Below are 16,283 nucleotides of genomic sequence, written 5' to 3' on the forward strand. Positions count from 1 at the left end.
CTGCTGTCCAGCAGTCTCATAGGCTAAGCGGATTATGCTTCTTAGCCAAAAAGAAAGAGAGGTTGCCGAAGCCTTTTGACCTCTCCTCTGTCCAGAGTAGACAACAAACAAAGCAGATGTTTGACGAAAATCTTTAGTAGCTTGTAAGTAAAACTTTAAAGCCCGAACCACGTCCAGATTGTGTAATAGACGTTCCTTCTTTGAAGAAGGATTAGGACACTAGGATGGAACAACAATCTCTTGATTGATATTCTTGTTAGATACCACCTTAGGTAAAAACCCAGGTTTGGTACGCAGGACTACCTTATCCGTATGAAAAATCAGATAAGGAGAATCACATTGTAAGGCAGATAACTCGGAGACTCTACGAGCCGAGGAAATAGCTACCAAAAAAAGAACTTTCCAAGATAAAAGTTTGATATCTATGGAATGAAGAGGCTCAAACGGAACTCCTTGAAGAACCTTAAGAACCAAATGTAAGCTCCATGGCGGAGCAACAGGTTTAAACACAGGCTTGATTCTAACTAAAGCCTGACAAAATGCCTGAACGTCTGGAACATCTGCCAGACGCTTGTGCAAAAGAATAGACAGAGCAGAAATCTGTCCCTTTAAGGAACTAGCTGACAATCCTTTTTCCAAACCTTCTTGGAGAAAGGATAATATCCTGGGAATCCTGACCTTACTCCATGAGTAACCCTTGGATTCACACCAATAAAGATATTTACGACATATCTTATGGTAAATTTTCCTGGTGACAGGCTTTCGTGCCTGTATTAAGGTATCAGTGACTGACTCGGAGAAGCCACGCTTTGATACAATCAAGCGTTCAATCTCCAGGCAGTCAGTCTCAGAGAAATTAGATTTGGATGGTTGAAATGACCCTGAAGTAGAAGGTCCTGTCTCAGAGGCAGAGACCATGGTGGAAAGGATGACATGTCCACTAGATCTGCATACCAGGTCCTGCGTGGCCACGCAGGTGCTATCAGAATCACTGATGCTCTCTCCTGCTTGATCTTGGCAATCAGTCGAGGAAGCAGAGGAAACGGTGGAAACACATAAGCCAGGTTGAAAGACCAGGGCGCTGCTAGAGCATCTATCAGCGTCGCCTTGGGAACCCTGGACCTGTAACACGGAAGCTTGGCATTCTGGCGAGACGCCATGATATCCAGTTCTGGTTTGCCCCAACGATGAATCAATTGTGCAAACACCTCCGGATGGAGTTCCCACTCCCCCGGATGAAAAGTCTGACGACTTAGAAAATCCGCCTCCCAGTTCTCTATACCTGGGATATGGATAGCTGATAGGTGGCAAGAGTGAATCTCTGCCCAGCGAATTATTTTTGAAACTTCTAACATCGCTAGGGAACTTCTTGTTCCCCCTTGATGGTTGATGTAAGCCACAGTCGTGATGTTGTCCGACTGAAATCTGATGTACCTCAGAGTTGCTAACTGAGGCCAAGCCTGAAGAGCATTGAATATCGCTCTTAGTTCCAGAATATTTATTGGAAGGAGTGTCTCCTCCTGAGTCCACGATCCCTGAGCCTTCAGGGAGTTCCAGACTGCACCCCAACCTAGAAGGCTGGCATCTATTGTTACAATTGTCCAATCTGGCCTGCGAAAGGTCATACCTTTGGACAGATGGACCCGAGATAGCCACCAGAGAAGAGAATCCCTGGTCTCTTGATCCAGATTCAGTAGAGGGGACAAATCTGTGTAATCCCCGTTCCACTGACTGAGCATGCATAGTTGCAGCGGTCTGAGATGTAAGCGTGCAAACGGCACTATGTCCATTGCCGCTACCATTAAGCCGATTACTTCCATACACTGAGCCACCGAAGGGCGCGGAATGGAATGAAGAACATGGCAGGAATTTAGAAGCTTTGATAACCTGGACTCCGTCAGGTAAATTTTCATTTCTACAGAATCTATCAGAGTTCCTAGGAAGGAAACTCTTGTGAGTGGGGATAGAGAACTCTTTTCCTCGTTCACTTTCCACCCATGCGACCTCAGAAATGCCAGTACTATGTCCGTATGAGACTTGGCAATTTGGAAGTTTGACGCCTGTATCAGGATGTCATCTAAATAAGGGGCCACTGCTATGCCCCGCGGCCTTAGGACCGCCAGAAGCGACCCTAGAACCTTTGTAAAGATTCTTGGGGCTGTAGCTAATCCAAAGGGAAGAGCTACAAACTGGTAATGCCTGTCTAGAAAGGCAAACCTGAGAAACCGATGATGATCTTTGTGTATCGGAATGTGAAGATAAGCATCCTTTAAATCCACTGTAGTCATATATTGACCCTCCTGGATCATAGGTAGGATGGTACGAATAGTTTCCATCTTGAATGATGGAACTCTGAGGAATTTGTTTAAGATCTTTAGATCCAAAATTGGTCTGAAGGTTCCCTCTTTTTTGGGAACCACAAACAGATTTGAGTAAAAACCCTGTCCCTGTTCCTCCTTTGGAACTGGATGGATCACTCCCATAACTAGGAGGTCTTGTACACAGTGTAAGATTGCCTCTTCTCTTTATCTGGTTTGCAGATAATTGTGAAAGGTGAAATCTCCCTTTTGGGGGGGAAGCTTTGAAGTCCAGAAGATATCCCTGGGATATAATTTCCAACGCCCAGGGATCCTGGACATCTCTTGCCCACGCCTGGGCGAAGAGTGAAAGTCTGCCCCCTACTAGATCCGTTACCGGATAGGGGGCCGTTCCTTCATGCTGTCTTAGAGGCAGCAGCAGGCTTTTTGGCCTGCTTACCTTTGTTCCAGGTCTGGTTTGGTCTCCAGACCGTCTTGGACTGAGCAAAAGTTCCCTCTTGTTTTGCATTAGAGGAAGTTGATGCCGCACCTGCCTTGAAGTTTCGAAAGGCACGAAAATTAGACTGTTTGGCCCTTGATTTGGACCTGTCCTGAGGAAGGGCATGACCTTTTCCTCCAGTGATATCAGCAATAATCTCCTTCAAACCAGGCCCGAATAGGGTCTGCCCCTTGAAGGGAATGTTAAGCAGCTTAGATTTTGAAGTCACGTCAGCTGACCATGAATTAAGCCATAGCGCCCTGCGCGCCTGTATAGCAAAACCAGAATTCTTAGCCATTAGTTTAGTCAAATGAACAATGGCATCAGAAACAAAAGAATTGGCTAGCTTAAGTGCTCTAAGCTTGCCAAGTATGTCATCCAATGGAGTCGCTACCTGTAAAGCCTCTTCCAGAGACTCAAACCAGAACGCCGCCGCAGCAGCAGTGACAGGAGCAATGCATGCAAGGGGCTTTAGGATAAAACCTTGTTGAATAAACATTTTCTTAAGGTAACCTTCTAATTTTTTATCCATTGGATCTAAAAAAGCACAACTGTCCTCAACAGGGATAGTAGTACGCTTTGCTAGAGTAGAAACTGCTCCCTCCACCTTAGGGACTGTCTGCCATAAGCCCCGTGTGGTGGCGTCTATAGGAAACATTTTTCTAAAAATAGGACGGGGAGAGAACGGCACACCTGGTCTATCCCATTCCTTATTAATAATTTCTGTAAACCTTTTAGGTATTGGAAAAACATCAGTACACACCGGCACTGCATAGTATTTATCCAGTCTACACAATTTCTTTGGCACTGCAATTGTATCACAGTCATTCAGAGCAGCTAAAACCTCCCTGAGCAACACGCGGAGGTGTTCAAGCTTAAATTTAAATGTAGAAATATCAGAGTCAGGTATCTTTCCTGAGTCAGAAACATCACCCACAGACTGAAGCTCTCCTTCTTCAGCTTCTGCATATTGTGAGGCAGTATCAGACATGGTTCTTAAAGCATCAGGATGCTCTGCATTTCGTCTAACCCCAGAGCTATCTCGCTTACCTCTAAATTCAGGTAGTCTGGCTAATACCGCTGACAGTGTATTATCCATGACTGCCGCCATGTCTTGTAAAGTAAACGCTATGGGCTCCCTAAATGTACTTGGCGCCATTTGAGCGCGAGTCCCTTGAGCGGGAGTCAAAGGATCTGACACGTGGGGAGAGTTAGTCAGCATAACTTCCCCCTCGTCAGACTCCTCTGGTGATAAATTTTTTAAAGACAGAATATGATCTTTATTGCTTAAAGTGAACTCAGTACATTTGGTACACATTCTAAGAGGGGGTTCCACCATGGCTTTTAAACATAATGAACAAGGAGTTTCCTCTATGTCAGACATGTTTATACAGACTAGCAATGAGACTAGCAAGCTTGGAAAACACTTTAAATCAAGTTAACAAGCAAATATAATAAACAGTACTGTGCCTTTAAGAGAAACTAATTTTGTCAAAATTTGAAAAACAGTGAAAAAAGGCAGTAAATCAAACAAAATTTTTACAGTGTATGTAATAAGCTAACAGAGCATTGCACCCACTTGCAAATGGATGATTAACCCTTTAGTTCAAAAAAACGGACCAAAAAAACGATAGACGTTTTTTAACAGTCACAACAAACTGCCACAGCCTGCTGTGGCCCTACCTTGCCCAATAAACGATTTTGGAAAGCCTTTGAGCCCTTTAGAGATGTCCTATAGCATTCAGGGAACCTCTGAGGGAAGCTGGATATCTCAGTTTGTAATTTTAACTGCGCAAAAAAGCTCTAAAATAGGACCCTCCCACTCATACTACAACAGTGGAAAGCCTCAGGAAACTGTTTCTAGGCAAAATTTAAGCCAGCCATGTGGAAAAAACTAGGCCCCAATAACGTTTTATCACCAAAGCATATATAAAAACGATTAAACATGCCAGCAAACGTTTTATATTGCAATTTTAAAAGGGTATTACTCCTGAGAGTAAGCATGATACCAGTCGCTATTAAATCACTGTATTCAGGCTTAACTTACATTAATCCGGTATCAGCAGCATTTTCTAGCATTTTCCATTTCTAGAAAAAATTGTAACTGCACATACCTCATAGCAGAGTAACCTGCACGCCATTCTCCCGCTGAAGTTACCTCTCTCCTCAGACATTTGTGAGAACAGGCAGATTCTTCTTCTATTTACTGCCTGGGATAAATAAACTTTTGATTGAAGAAAAAAACTAACTATATTTCACCACTCTCTCTTACTACCTCCATGCTTGTTGAGAGTTGCAAGAGAATGACTGGATATGGCAGTTAGGGGAGGAGCTATATAACAGCTCTGCTGTGGGTGTCCTCTTGCAACTTCCTGTTGGGAATGAGAATATCCCACAAGTAATGGATGATCCGTGGACTGGATACACCTTACAAGAGAAAAACAATTCTGCTGGGTCTTGGATTACAGACAGAAAATTTGTTACCTGTTTGTTTTTTTGTCTATGTATTAGTGTGAATTTGTATGCACATTTTGTACGGGTAATTTTGTCTCTTAAGTCTGGACTCTGGACTGGAATAGTACACGATTGTATTACATCTGTGCTGCTGCTGCAATATAACATTAAACATAAAAGGTTGCCTCTGAGTGCTGATCTTGCGAGGAAAGGGGATTGCCGATTGGTCTATGTCAGGGTAAGATCTAGACCATAAAACCTAGTAAAGCAAAACTTGCCCACAAACCTAATTATCTGAGACATCTATCACCATTCGGGGCTTTCAGTGTGTATGTAACTATGTTTATGTTGTGTGTATAATATACACACAACATAAACATAGTTACATACACACTGAAAGCCCTAATTAACCTAAACTCTGGTAACGATTCGTATTAGGCATCTCAATCTAAATGTTACATAATGTCTATACTTATATATATATATATATGAATGGCAGTTTGGATATGTGGTCACCCTAGTATCTGTGCATATTATTCTTTATAGTAGTGTCTATTACATGCAGTTAAATGAAACTTGGTGTATACTGTCCCTTTAAGAAGCAGCTTCATGATTACAATATATCATTCAGTGAAAGGAAACAAACTGAAACCTTCCAATATCTTTAATTTTTAAAAGCATTTAATGACATAGCATATATTTAACAGATAGGGTAAAGTCTAGAGGTACAGTTCCATATAACTGAAAGCCAGTCCCAGTACTTCTCTGACTACAGGCCCAGTCATTAAGGAAATAATCATTCCTAATAAAGGTCATTTTGATTGTGCAGTAAAATGTAAATTTCATTACAATAGTTACAGTGACAAAGAAATGCACACTATGTATCAAATAGCAAAGTAATGTAGCAAAATGATAAAACACAGTGCTGTAAGCTGACGAGCAAGTAATCATTTGAGAGTAACATTACTTTAATTTCCAGTAAATGCTTCATTTTCACTTGAACACTTAACACCAATGTTTGTAAAGGGTTTATAATACATCTAGTCTTGTTATAGTTTGTACTAGAATAAATCGGCAACGTACAATATAGTGTATTTCAGCAAAAAAAAAAAAATATTTATATAACAATAACTGTAAAATTACAGATTATTTAAAACTGCTAATCCTTCAGCAACATTCAGAGTTTTCACACGTGATGCTCGAAAGCTAATTTTGTGTTATTAATGGGTGCTGGGGACAAGCACTCTGTGTCTGCACTCAGATGCAGGATACTCTATCATTTATATAAAGGTTCTATCAGTCATCAACCTTAAGTGAATGGAAGTGAAGTGAAACTTTTTACATCTGTCTTTGATGTGAACGATCATTTATCTTCTTTAAAGCACTGCTGCCTTGCATACAGATATTTTCTAAATGTGGGTTATTTCCAAGACAGCCTCAAAAAATTGAGGAAATGTTTAAATATTTAAGGTTTAATCTACAGTGCCTTTGTAAAAAAATAATAATAACATAAACGAAACAAAATAAAACAAACTGGTCCTTTCTCTCCTTCAGAAGATGCCCAATGTCCCTCAAACCTTTCGGCATATTCTCTCTTGAGCAATCTATAAATAAAAGGTTTTAATCACATTGGGGGAACATTAGGCACAGAGAGTAATGTATTGGCTCTGAGCTTGCATGCTGACATTTCACTGAAAATGTAAGAGACGTGTTTTAGGAAGAGGGTCACTTCTTTTTCCCAAACAGACTAAATCGCTTTTCCTTGTCCTTCTCTTTGTCCTTCTCGCGCTTGCCGGGGCTGGATTCAGTAGTGACTGTGACACTGGCTGGAAGGGTTTGGGCTCGACTGGAGGCGGGAGTGCTGTGCGTGCTCAGAGATACCTCGGTTTTGTCAGACGAGATGGCATTTATAATCGCCTGAATCCAGGTGTTCATCTCCTCCTGTGAAAACACAGTTTATCAATAATATTGTAACCTAGTCCAATAGTCTAAATTGCACACTCTTACTTTTACAGACATCCGTATCACTTAAAAAAAAAAAAAAAAAAAAAAAAAAAAAAGGCTATAAGCCAGCTTAGTCTAATATAATATATGAGGTAAAGGGGGCATTAAAAACAAAATGATATAGTGATTTATTCAAAAAGTAAGCTAAAGCTTAGCCCGAGTATGTAGATGATGTTTTAAAATATATTAGTTTTTTTTAAATATTGAAGAAATAAATGTAAAGTTTTAGTTTCTATAAATTTATGGGTGCCGCCCTGTTGTTACTATTGGAACATAGGGAGTCACTAAAGTGTGCAAACTGAGTGTGTGGGGAAAAAAGCAACGTTAAAAACAGAATTTATGTTTACCTGATAAATTTCTTTCTCCAACGGTGTGTCCGGTCCACGGCGTCATCCTTACTTGTGGGATATTCTCTTCCCCAACAGGAAATGGCAAAGAGCCCAGCAAAGCTGGTCACATGATCCCTCCTAGGCTCCGCCTACCCCAGTCATTCGACCGACGTTAAGGAGGAATAATAGCATAGGAGAAACCACATGGTACCGTGGTGACTGTAGTTAAAGAAAATAAATTATCAGACCTGATTAAAAAACCAGGGCGGGCCGTGGACCGGACACACCGTTGGAGAAAGAAATTTATCAGGTAAACATAAATTCTGTTTTCTCCAACATAGGTGTGTCCGGTCCACGGCGTCATCCTTACTTGTGGGAACCAATACCAAAGCTTTAGGACACGGATGAAGGGAGGGAGCAAATCAGGTCACCTAAATGGAAGGCACCACGGCTTGCAAAACCTTTCTCCCAAAAATAGCCTCAGAAGAAGCAAAAGTATCAAACTTGTAAAATTTGGTAAAAGTGTGCAGTGAAGACCAAGTCGCTGCCCTACATATCTGATCAACAGAAGCCTCGTTCTTGAAGGCCCATGTGGAAGCCACAGCCCTAGTGGAATGAGCCGTGATTCTTTCGGGAGGCTGCCGTCCGGCAGTCTCGTAAGCCAATCTGATGATGCTTTTAATCCAAAAAGAGAGAGAGGTAGAAGTTGCTTTTTGACCTCTCCTTTTACCTGAATAAACAACAAACAGGGAAGATGTTTGTCTAAAATCCTTTGTAGCATCTAAATAGAATTTTAGAGCGCGAACAACATCCAAATTGTGCAACAAGCGTTCCTTCTTTGAAACTGGTTTCGGACACAGAGAAGGTACGATAATCTCCTGGTTAATGTTTTTGTTAGAAACAACTTTTGGAAGAAAACCAGGTTTAGTACGTAAAACCACCTTATCTGCATGGAACACCAGATAAGGAGGAGAACACTGCAGAGCAGATAATTCTGAAACTCTTCTAGCAGAAGAAATTGCAACTAAAAACAAAACTTTCCAAGATAATAACTTAATATCAACGGAATGTAAGGGTTCAAACGGAACCCCCTGAAGAACTGAAAGAACTAGATTGAGACTCCAAGGAGGAGTCAAAGGTTTGTAAACAGGCTTGATTCTAACCAGAGCCTGCACAAAGGCTTGAACATCTGGCACAGCTGCCAGTTTTTTGTGAAGTAACACCGACAAGGCCGAAATCTGTCCCTTCAGGGAACTTGCCGATAATCCTTTTTCCAATCCTTCTTGAAGGAAGGATAGAATCCTAGGAATCTTAACCTTGTCCCAAGGGAATCCTTTAGATTCACACCAACAGATATATTTTTTCCAAATTTTGTGGTAAATCTTTCTAGTTACAGGCTTTCTGGCCTGAACAAGAGTATCGATAACAGAATCTGAGAAACCTCGCTTCGATAAAATCAAGCGTTCAATCTCCAAGCAGTCAGCTGGAGTGAAACCAGATTCGGATGTTCGAACGGACCCTGAACAAGAAGGTCTCGTCTCAAAGGTAGCTTCCAAGGTGGAGCCGATGACATATTCACCAGATCTGCATACCAAGTCCTGCGTGGCCACGCAGGAGCTATCAAGATCACCGACGCCCTCTCCTGATTGATCCTGGCTACCAGCCTGGGGATGAGAGGAAACGGCGGGAACACATAAGCTAGTTTGAAGGTCCAAGGTGCTACTAGTGCATCCACTAGAGCCGCCTTGGGATCCCTGGATCTGGACCCGTAGCAAGGAACTTTGAAGTTCTGACGAGAGGCCATCAGATCCATGTCTGGAATGCCCCAAAGTTGAGTGACTTGGGCAAAGATTTCCGGATGGAGTTCCCACTCCCCCGGATGCAATGTCTGACGACTCAGAAAATCCGCTTCCCAATTTTCCACTCCCGGGATGTGGATAGCAGACAGGTGGCAGGAGTGAGACTCCGCCCATAGAATAATCTTGGTCACTTCTTCCATCGCTAGGGAACTCCTTGGTCCCCCCTGATGGTTGATGTACGCAACAGTCGTCATGTTGTCTGATTGAAACCGTATGAACTTGGTCCTCGCTAGCTGAGGCCAAGCCTTGAGAGCATTGAATATCGCTCTCAGTTCCAGAATATTTATCGGTAGAAGAGATTCTTCCCGAGACCAAAGACCCTGAGCTTTCAGGGATCCCCAGACCGCGCCCCAGCCCATCAGACTGGCGTCGGTCGTGACAATGACCCACTCTGGTCTGTGGAATGTCATCCCTCGTGACAGGTTGTCCAGGGACAGCCACCAACGGAGTGAGTCTCTGGTCCTCTGATTTACTTGTATCTTTGGAGACAAGTCTGTATAGTCCCCATTCCACTGACTGAGCATGCACAGTTGTAATGGTCTTAGATGAATGCGCGCAAAAGGAACTATGTCCATTGTCGCTACCATCAACCCGATCACTTCCATGCACTGAGCTACGGAAGGAAGAGGAACGGAATGAAGTATTCGACAAGAGTCCAGAAGCTTTGTCTTTCTGGCCTCTGTTAGAAAAATCCTCATTTCTGAGGAGTCTATAATTGTTCCCAAGAAGGGAACCCTTGTTGACGGGGATAGAGAACTCTTTTCCACGTTCACTTTCCAGCCGTGCGATCTGAGAAAGGCCAGGACGATGTCCGTGTGAGCCTTTGCTCGAGGGAGGGACGACGCTTGAATCAGAATGTCGTCCAGGTAAGGTACAACTGCAATGCCCCTTGGTCTTAGCACAGCTAGAAGGGACCCTAGTACCTTTGTGAAAATCCTTGGAGCAGTGGCTAATCCGAAAGGAAGCGCCACGAACTGGTAATGTTTGTCCAGGAATGCAAACCTTAGGAACCGATGATGTTCCTTGTGGATAGGAATATGTAGATACGCATCCTTTAAATCCACCGTGGTCATGAATTGACCTTCCTGGATGGAAGGAAGGATAGTTCGAATGGTTTCCATCTTGAAAGATGGGACCTTGAGAAATTTGTTTAAGATCTTGAGATCTAGGATTGGTCTGAACGTTCCCTCTTTTTTGGGAACTATGAACAGATTGGAGTAGAACCCCATCCCTTGTTCTCTCAATGGAACAGGATGAATCACTCCCATTTTTAACAGGTCTTCTACACAATGTAAGAACGCCTGTCTTTTCATGTGGTCTGAAGACAACTGAGACCTGTGGAACCTTCCCCTTGGGGGAAGTCCCTTGAATTCCAGAAGATAACCCTGGGAGACTATTTCTAGCGCCCAAGGATCCAGAACATCTCTTGCCCAAGCCTGAGCGAAGAGAGAGAGTCTGCCCCCCACCAGATCCGGTCCCGGATCGGGGGCCGATATTTCATGCTGTCTTGGTAGCAGTGGCAGGTTTCTTTGCCTGCTTTCCCTTGTTCCAGCCTTGCATTGGTCTCCAAGCTGGCTTGGCCTGAGAAGTATTACCCTCTTGCTTAGAGGACGTAGCACCTTGGGCTGGTCCGTTTTTACGAAAGGGACGAAAATTAGGTCTATTTTTTGCCTTGAAAGGCCGATCCTGAGGAAGGGCATGGCCCTTACCCCCAGTGATATCAGAGATAATCTCTTTCAAGTCAGGACCAAACAGCGTTTTCCCCTTGAAAGGAATGTTTAGTAGCTTGTTCTTGGAAGACGCATCAGCCGACCAAGATTTCAACCAAAGCGCTCTGCGCGCCACAATAGCAAACCCAGAATTCTTAGCCGCTAACTTAGCCAATTGCAAAGAGGCGTCTAGAGTGAAAGAATTAGCCAATTTGAGAGCATTGACTCTGTCCATAATCTCCTCATAAGGAGGAGAGTCACTATCGAGCACCTTAATCAGTTCTCAAACCAGAAGTATGCGGCTGTAGTGACAGGGACAATGCATGAAATGGGTTGTAGAAGGTAACCCTGCTGAACAAACATCTTTTTAAGCAAACCTTCTAATTTTTTATCCATAGGATCTTTGAAAGCACAACTATCCTCTATGGGAATAGTGGTGCGTTTGTTTAAAGTAGAAACCGCTCCCTCGACCTTGGGGACTGACTGCCATAAGTCCTTTCTGGGGTCGACCATAGGAAACAATTTTTTAAATATGGGGGGAGGGACGAAAGGAATACCGGGCCTTTCCCATTCTTTATTAACAATGTCCGCCACCCGCTTGGGTATAGGAAAAGCTTCTGGGAGCCCCGGCACCTCTAGGAACTTGTCCATTTTACATAGTTTCTCTGGGATGACCAAATTTTCACAATCATCCAGAGTGGATAATACCTCCTTAAGCAAAATGCGGAGATGTTCCAATTTAAATTTAAAAGTAATCACATCAGATTCAGCCTGCTGAGAAATGTTCCCTAAATCAGTAATTTCTCCCTCAGACAAAACCTCCCTGGCTCCCTCAGATTGGGTTAGGGGCCCATCAGAGATATTAATATCAGCGTCGTCATGCTCTTCAGTAACTAAAACAGAGCATCCACGCTTACGCTGACAAGGGTTCATTTTGGCTAAAATGTTTTTGACAGAATTATCCATTACAGCCGTTAATTGTTGCATAGTAAGGAGTATTGGCGCGCTAGATGTACTAGGGGCCTCCTGAGTGGGCAAGACTCGTGTAGACGAAGGAGGGAATGATGCAGTACCATGCTTACTCCCCTCACTTGAGGAATCATCTTGGGCATCATTGTCATTATCACATAAATCACATTTATTTAAATGAATAGGAATTCTGGCTTCCCCACATTCAGAACACAGTCTATCTGGTAGTTCAGACATGTTAAACAGGCATAAACTTGATAAGAAAGTACAAAAAACGTTTTGAAATAAAACCGTTACTGTCACTTTAAATTTTAAACTGAACACACTTTATTACTGCAATTGCGAAAAAACATGAAGGAATTGTTCAAAATTCACCAAACTTTCACCACAGTGTCTTAAAGCCTTGAAAATATTGCACACCAATTTTGGAAGCTTTAACCCTTAAAATAACGGAACCGGAGCCGTTTTAAGCTTTAACCCCTTTACAGTCCCTGGTATCTGCTTTGCTGAGACCCAACCAAACCCAAGGGGAATACGATACCAAATGATGCCTTCAGAAGTCTTTTATCAGTATCAGAGCTCCTCTCACATGCGACTGCATGCCATGCCTCTCAAAAACAAGTGCGCAACACCGGCGCGAAAATGAGACTCTGCCTATGCTTTGGGAAAGCCCCTAAAGAATAAGGTGTCTAAAACAGTGCCTGCCGATATAATTATATCAAAATACCCAGATAAATGATTCCTCAAGGCTAAATAAGTGTTAATATCAATCGATTTAGCCCAAAAAATGTCTACAGTCTAAATAAGCCCTTGTGAAGCCCTTATTTACAATCGTAATAAACATGGCTTACCGGATCCCATAGGGAAAATGACAGCTTCCAGCATTACATCGTCTTGTTAGAATGTGTCATACCTCAAGCAGCAAAGGACTGCAAACTGTTCCCCCAACTGAAGTTAATGCTCTCAACAGTCCTGTGTGGAACAGCCATGGATTTTAGTTACGGTTGCTAAAATCATTTTCCTCATACAAACAGAATTCTTCATCTCTTTTCTGTTTCTGAGTAAATAGTACGTACCAGCACTATTTGAAAATAACAAACTCTTGATTGAATAATGAAAAACTACAGTTAAACACTAAAAAACTCTAAGCCATCTCCGTGGAGATGTTGCCTGTACAACGGCAAAGAGAATGACTGGGGTAGGCGGAGCCTAGGAGGGATCATGTGACCAGCTTTGCTGGGCTCTTTGCCATTTCCTGTTGGGGAAGAGAATATCCCACAAGTAAGGATGACGCCGTGGACCGGACACACCTATGTTGGAGAAAGGACCTTTAAAACCCTGTAAGATAGTTATTTATAACTGTTACTAACTGGCCTCAGCAGGGGATAGGAGTTTATTAGAAGAACAGGCTTTTAAATCTAGGATAAAAAGTGGCGCTATACATTATCTTATAGATCCTTAGGGGAACTGAAAAGGCCACAATTCAAACAGGGGGCAGAATAATGAATTGCAATAATAGTATATTGTAGTTTGTTTGTTTCTCCATTACAATCTCAGTGTTTAATATCTATTTAATACAAATATAAAACATGAGACTTACATCATCTTTGGCTTGGAAGAGGTACTCATTGCCATCGTTTAACCTGCAATAATAAAACAACAAATTAAGCATATTTTTTCTCCGGGCATGTTCAGATAAACATATTACTATACATTTCTTAACTCTTGCACTGTACAGCAGTATGTTAAAGATTTCTCTGAAAACAAAAAGAGTTAAACAAATAGTAACCCTCTACCACTAAAGAACCAAACATGAAGAATATTTAAATAAAGACATCAAACAAAATCACGTCAAAGGTATGAACAGGGCAGCTATTACAACAGGGTCAAGCATATGTATAAAAGGGAACAATGAATTTTAGAACACAAGTTTTAGCAACTGGGTTTTTGGGGTTTCACAGCTTACAAATTATATACTGTATTCTGTTTTATTTTCAATTTTGTGTATGATTAAAACCCACAAAATGCACAGATAAATTATATATATAAGGTCTGCCCCTTGAAAGGAATGTTGAGTAATTTAGACTTTGAAGTCACATCAGCTGACCAGGATTTGAGCCATAGCGCCCTACGCGCCTGGATGGCGAATCCGGAATTCTTAGCCGTTAGTTTAGTCAAATGAACAATGGCATCAGAAACAAATGAGTTAGCTAGCTTAAGAGTTCTAAGCTTTTCAACAATTTCAGTCAATGGAGCTGTATGGATGGCCTCTTCCAGGGCCTCAAACCAGAATGCCGCCGCAGCAGTGACAGGCGCAATGCATGCAAGGGGCTGTAAAATAAAACCTTGTTGAATAAACATTTTCTTAAGGTAACCCTCTAATTTTTTATCCATTGGATCTGAAAAAGCACAACTGTCCTCAACCGGGATAATGGTACGCTTTGCTAAAGTAGAAACTGCTCCCTCCACCTTAGGGACAGTCTGCCATAAGTCCCGTGTAGTGGCGTCTATTGGAAACATTTTTCTAAATATAGGAGGTGGGGAAAAGGGCACACCGGGCCTATCCCACTCCTTACTAATAATTTCTGTAAGCCTTTTAGGTATTGGAAAAACATCAGTACTCACCGGCACTGCATAGTATTTATCCAGCCTACACAATTTCTCTGGCACTGCAATTGTGTCACAGTCATTCAGAGCAGCTAATACCTCCCCAAGCAATACACAGAGGTTCTCAAGCTTAAATTTAAAATTAGAAATCTCTGAATCAGGTCTCCCCGATTCAGAGACGTCACCCACAGACTGAAGCTCTCCGTCCTCAGGTTCTGCATATTGTGACGCAGTATAAGACATGGCTCTTACAGCATCTACGCGCTCTGTATCTCGTCTAACCCCAGAGCTATCGCGCTTGCCTCTCAATTCAGGCAATCTGGATAATACCTCTGACAGGGTATTATTCATGATTGCAGCCATGTCCTGCAAAGTAATCGCTATGGGCGTCCCTGATGTACTTGGCGCCATATTAGCGTGCGTCCCTTGAGCGGGAGGCGAAGGGTCCGACACGTGGGGAGAGTTAGTCGGCATAACTTCCCCCTCGACAGACCCTTCTGGTGACAATTCTTTTATAGATAAAGACTGATCTTTACTGTTTAAGGTGAAGTCAATACATTTAGTACACATTCTCCTATGGGGCTCCACCATGGCTTTTAAACATAATGAACAAGTATCCTCTGTTTCAGACATGTTTGTACAGACTAGCAATGAGACTAGCAAGCTTGGAAAACACTTTAAAGCAAGTTAACAAGCAATATAAAAAAAACGTTACTGTGCCTTTAAGAGAAACAAATTTTGACAAAATTTGAAATAACAGTGAAAAAAGGCAGTTACACTAACAAAATTTTTTACAGTGTATGTAACAAGTCAGCAGAGCATTGCACCCACTTGCAAATGGATGATTAACCCCTTAATAACAAAAACAGAATAATAAATGACAAAAACGTTTTTTAAACACAGTCACAACAACTGCCACAGTCTACTGTGATTGTTACCCTCCTCAAACACGACTTTGAAGCCTTTTGAGCCCTTCAGAGATGTCCTGTATCATGCAGAGGGAAGCTGAATGTCTCTGTCAGTATTTTTATCTGCACAGAAAAGCACTAAAATAGGCCCTTCCCACTCATATTGCAACAGTGGAAAGCCTGTTACTAGGCAAAAATCAAGCAGGCCATGTGGAAAAAAACTAGGCCCCAATAAGTTTTGTCACCAAACATATATAAAAACGATTAACATGCCAGCAAATGTTTTATATTACACTTTTATAAGAGTATGTATCTCTGTTAATAAGCCTGATACCATTCGCTATCACTGCATTTAAGGCTTAACTTACATTAATCCGGTATCAGCAGCATTTTTCTAGCAAATTCCATCCCTAGAAATATGTTAACTGCACATACCTTATTGCAGGAAAAACTGCACGCAATTCCCCCTCTGAAGTTACCTCACTCCTCAGAATATGTGAGAACGGCAGTGGATCTTAGTTACTTCTGCTAAGATCATAGAAATCACAGGCAGATTCTTCTTCTAATGCTGCCTGAGATGAAACAGTACACTCCAGTACCATTTAAAAATAACAAACTTTTGATTGAAGTTAAAAAACGAACTATAAT

General features: G+C 42.1%; 1 protein-coding gene across 2 annotated transcripts in view; it reads right to left on the reverse strand.

The window, feature by feature from the left end:
- Window positions 1-5,899: 5,899 nt before the first annotated feature.
- The window catches only part of SPTBN1 (spectrin beta, non-erythrocytic 1), a 306,162-nt gene continuing 295,778 nt past the window's right edge, over window positions 5,900-16,283 (reverse strand). For both annotated transcript variants that reach the window (XM_053712197.1, XM_053712198.1), the window contains 2 exons: window positions 13,721-13,763; window positions 5,900-7,191 (listed from right to left, as the gene is read on the reverse strand). In XM_053712197.1, the coding sequence (XP_053568172.1) occupies window positions 6,976-7,191; window positions 13,721-13,763 (259 nt within the window). In that variant the 3' untranslated portion in view covers window positions 5,900-6,975. The remainder of the gene's footprint in view (window positions 7,192-13,720; window positions 13,764-16,283) is intronic.

This window comes from Bombina bombina, chromosome 4 (genome assembly GCF_027579735.1).
Source record: "Bombina bombina isolate aBomBom1 chromosome 4, aBomBom1.pri, whole genome shotgun sequence".
Classification (NCBI taxonomy): domain Eukaryota; kingdom Metazoa; phylum Chordata; class Amphibia; order Anura; family Bombinatoridae; genus Bombina; species Bombina bombina.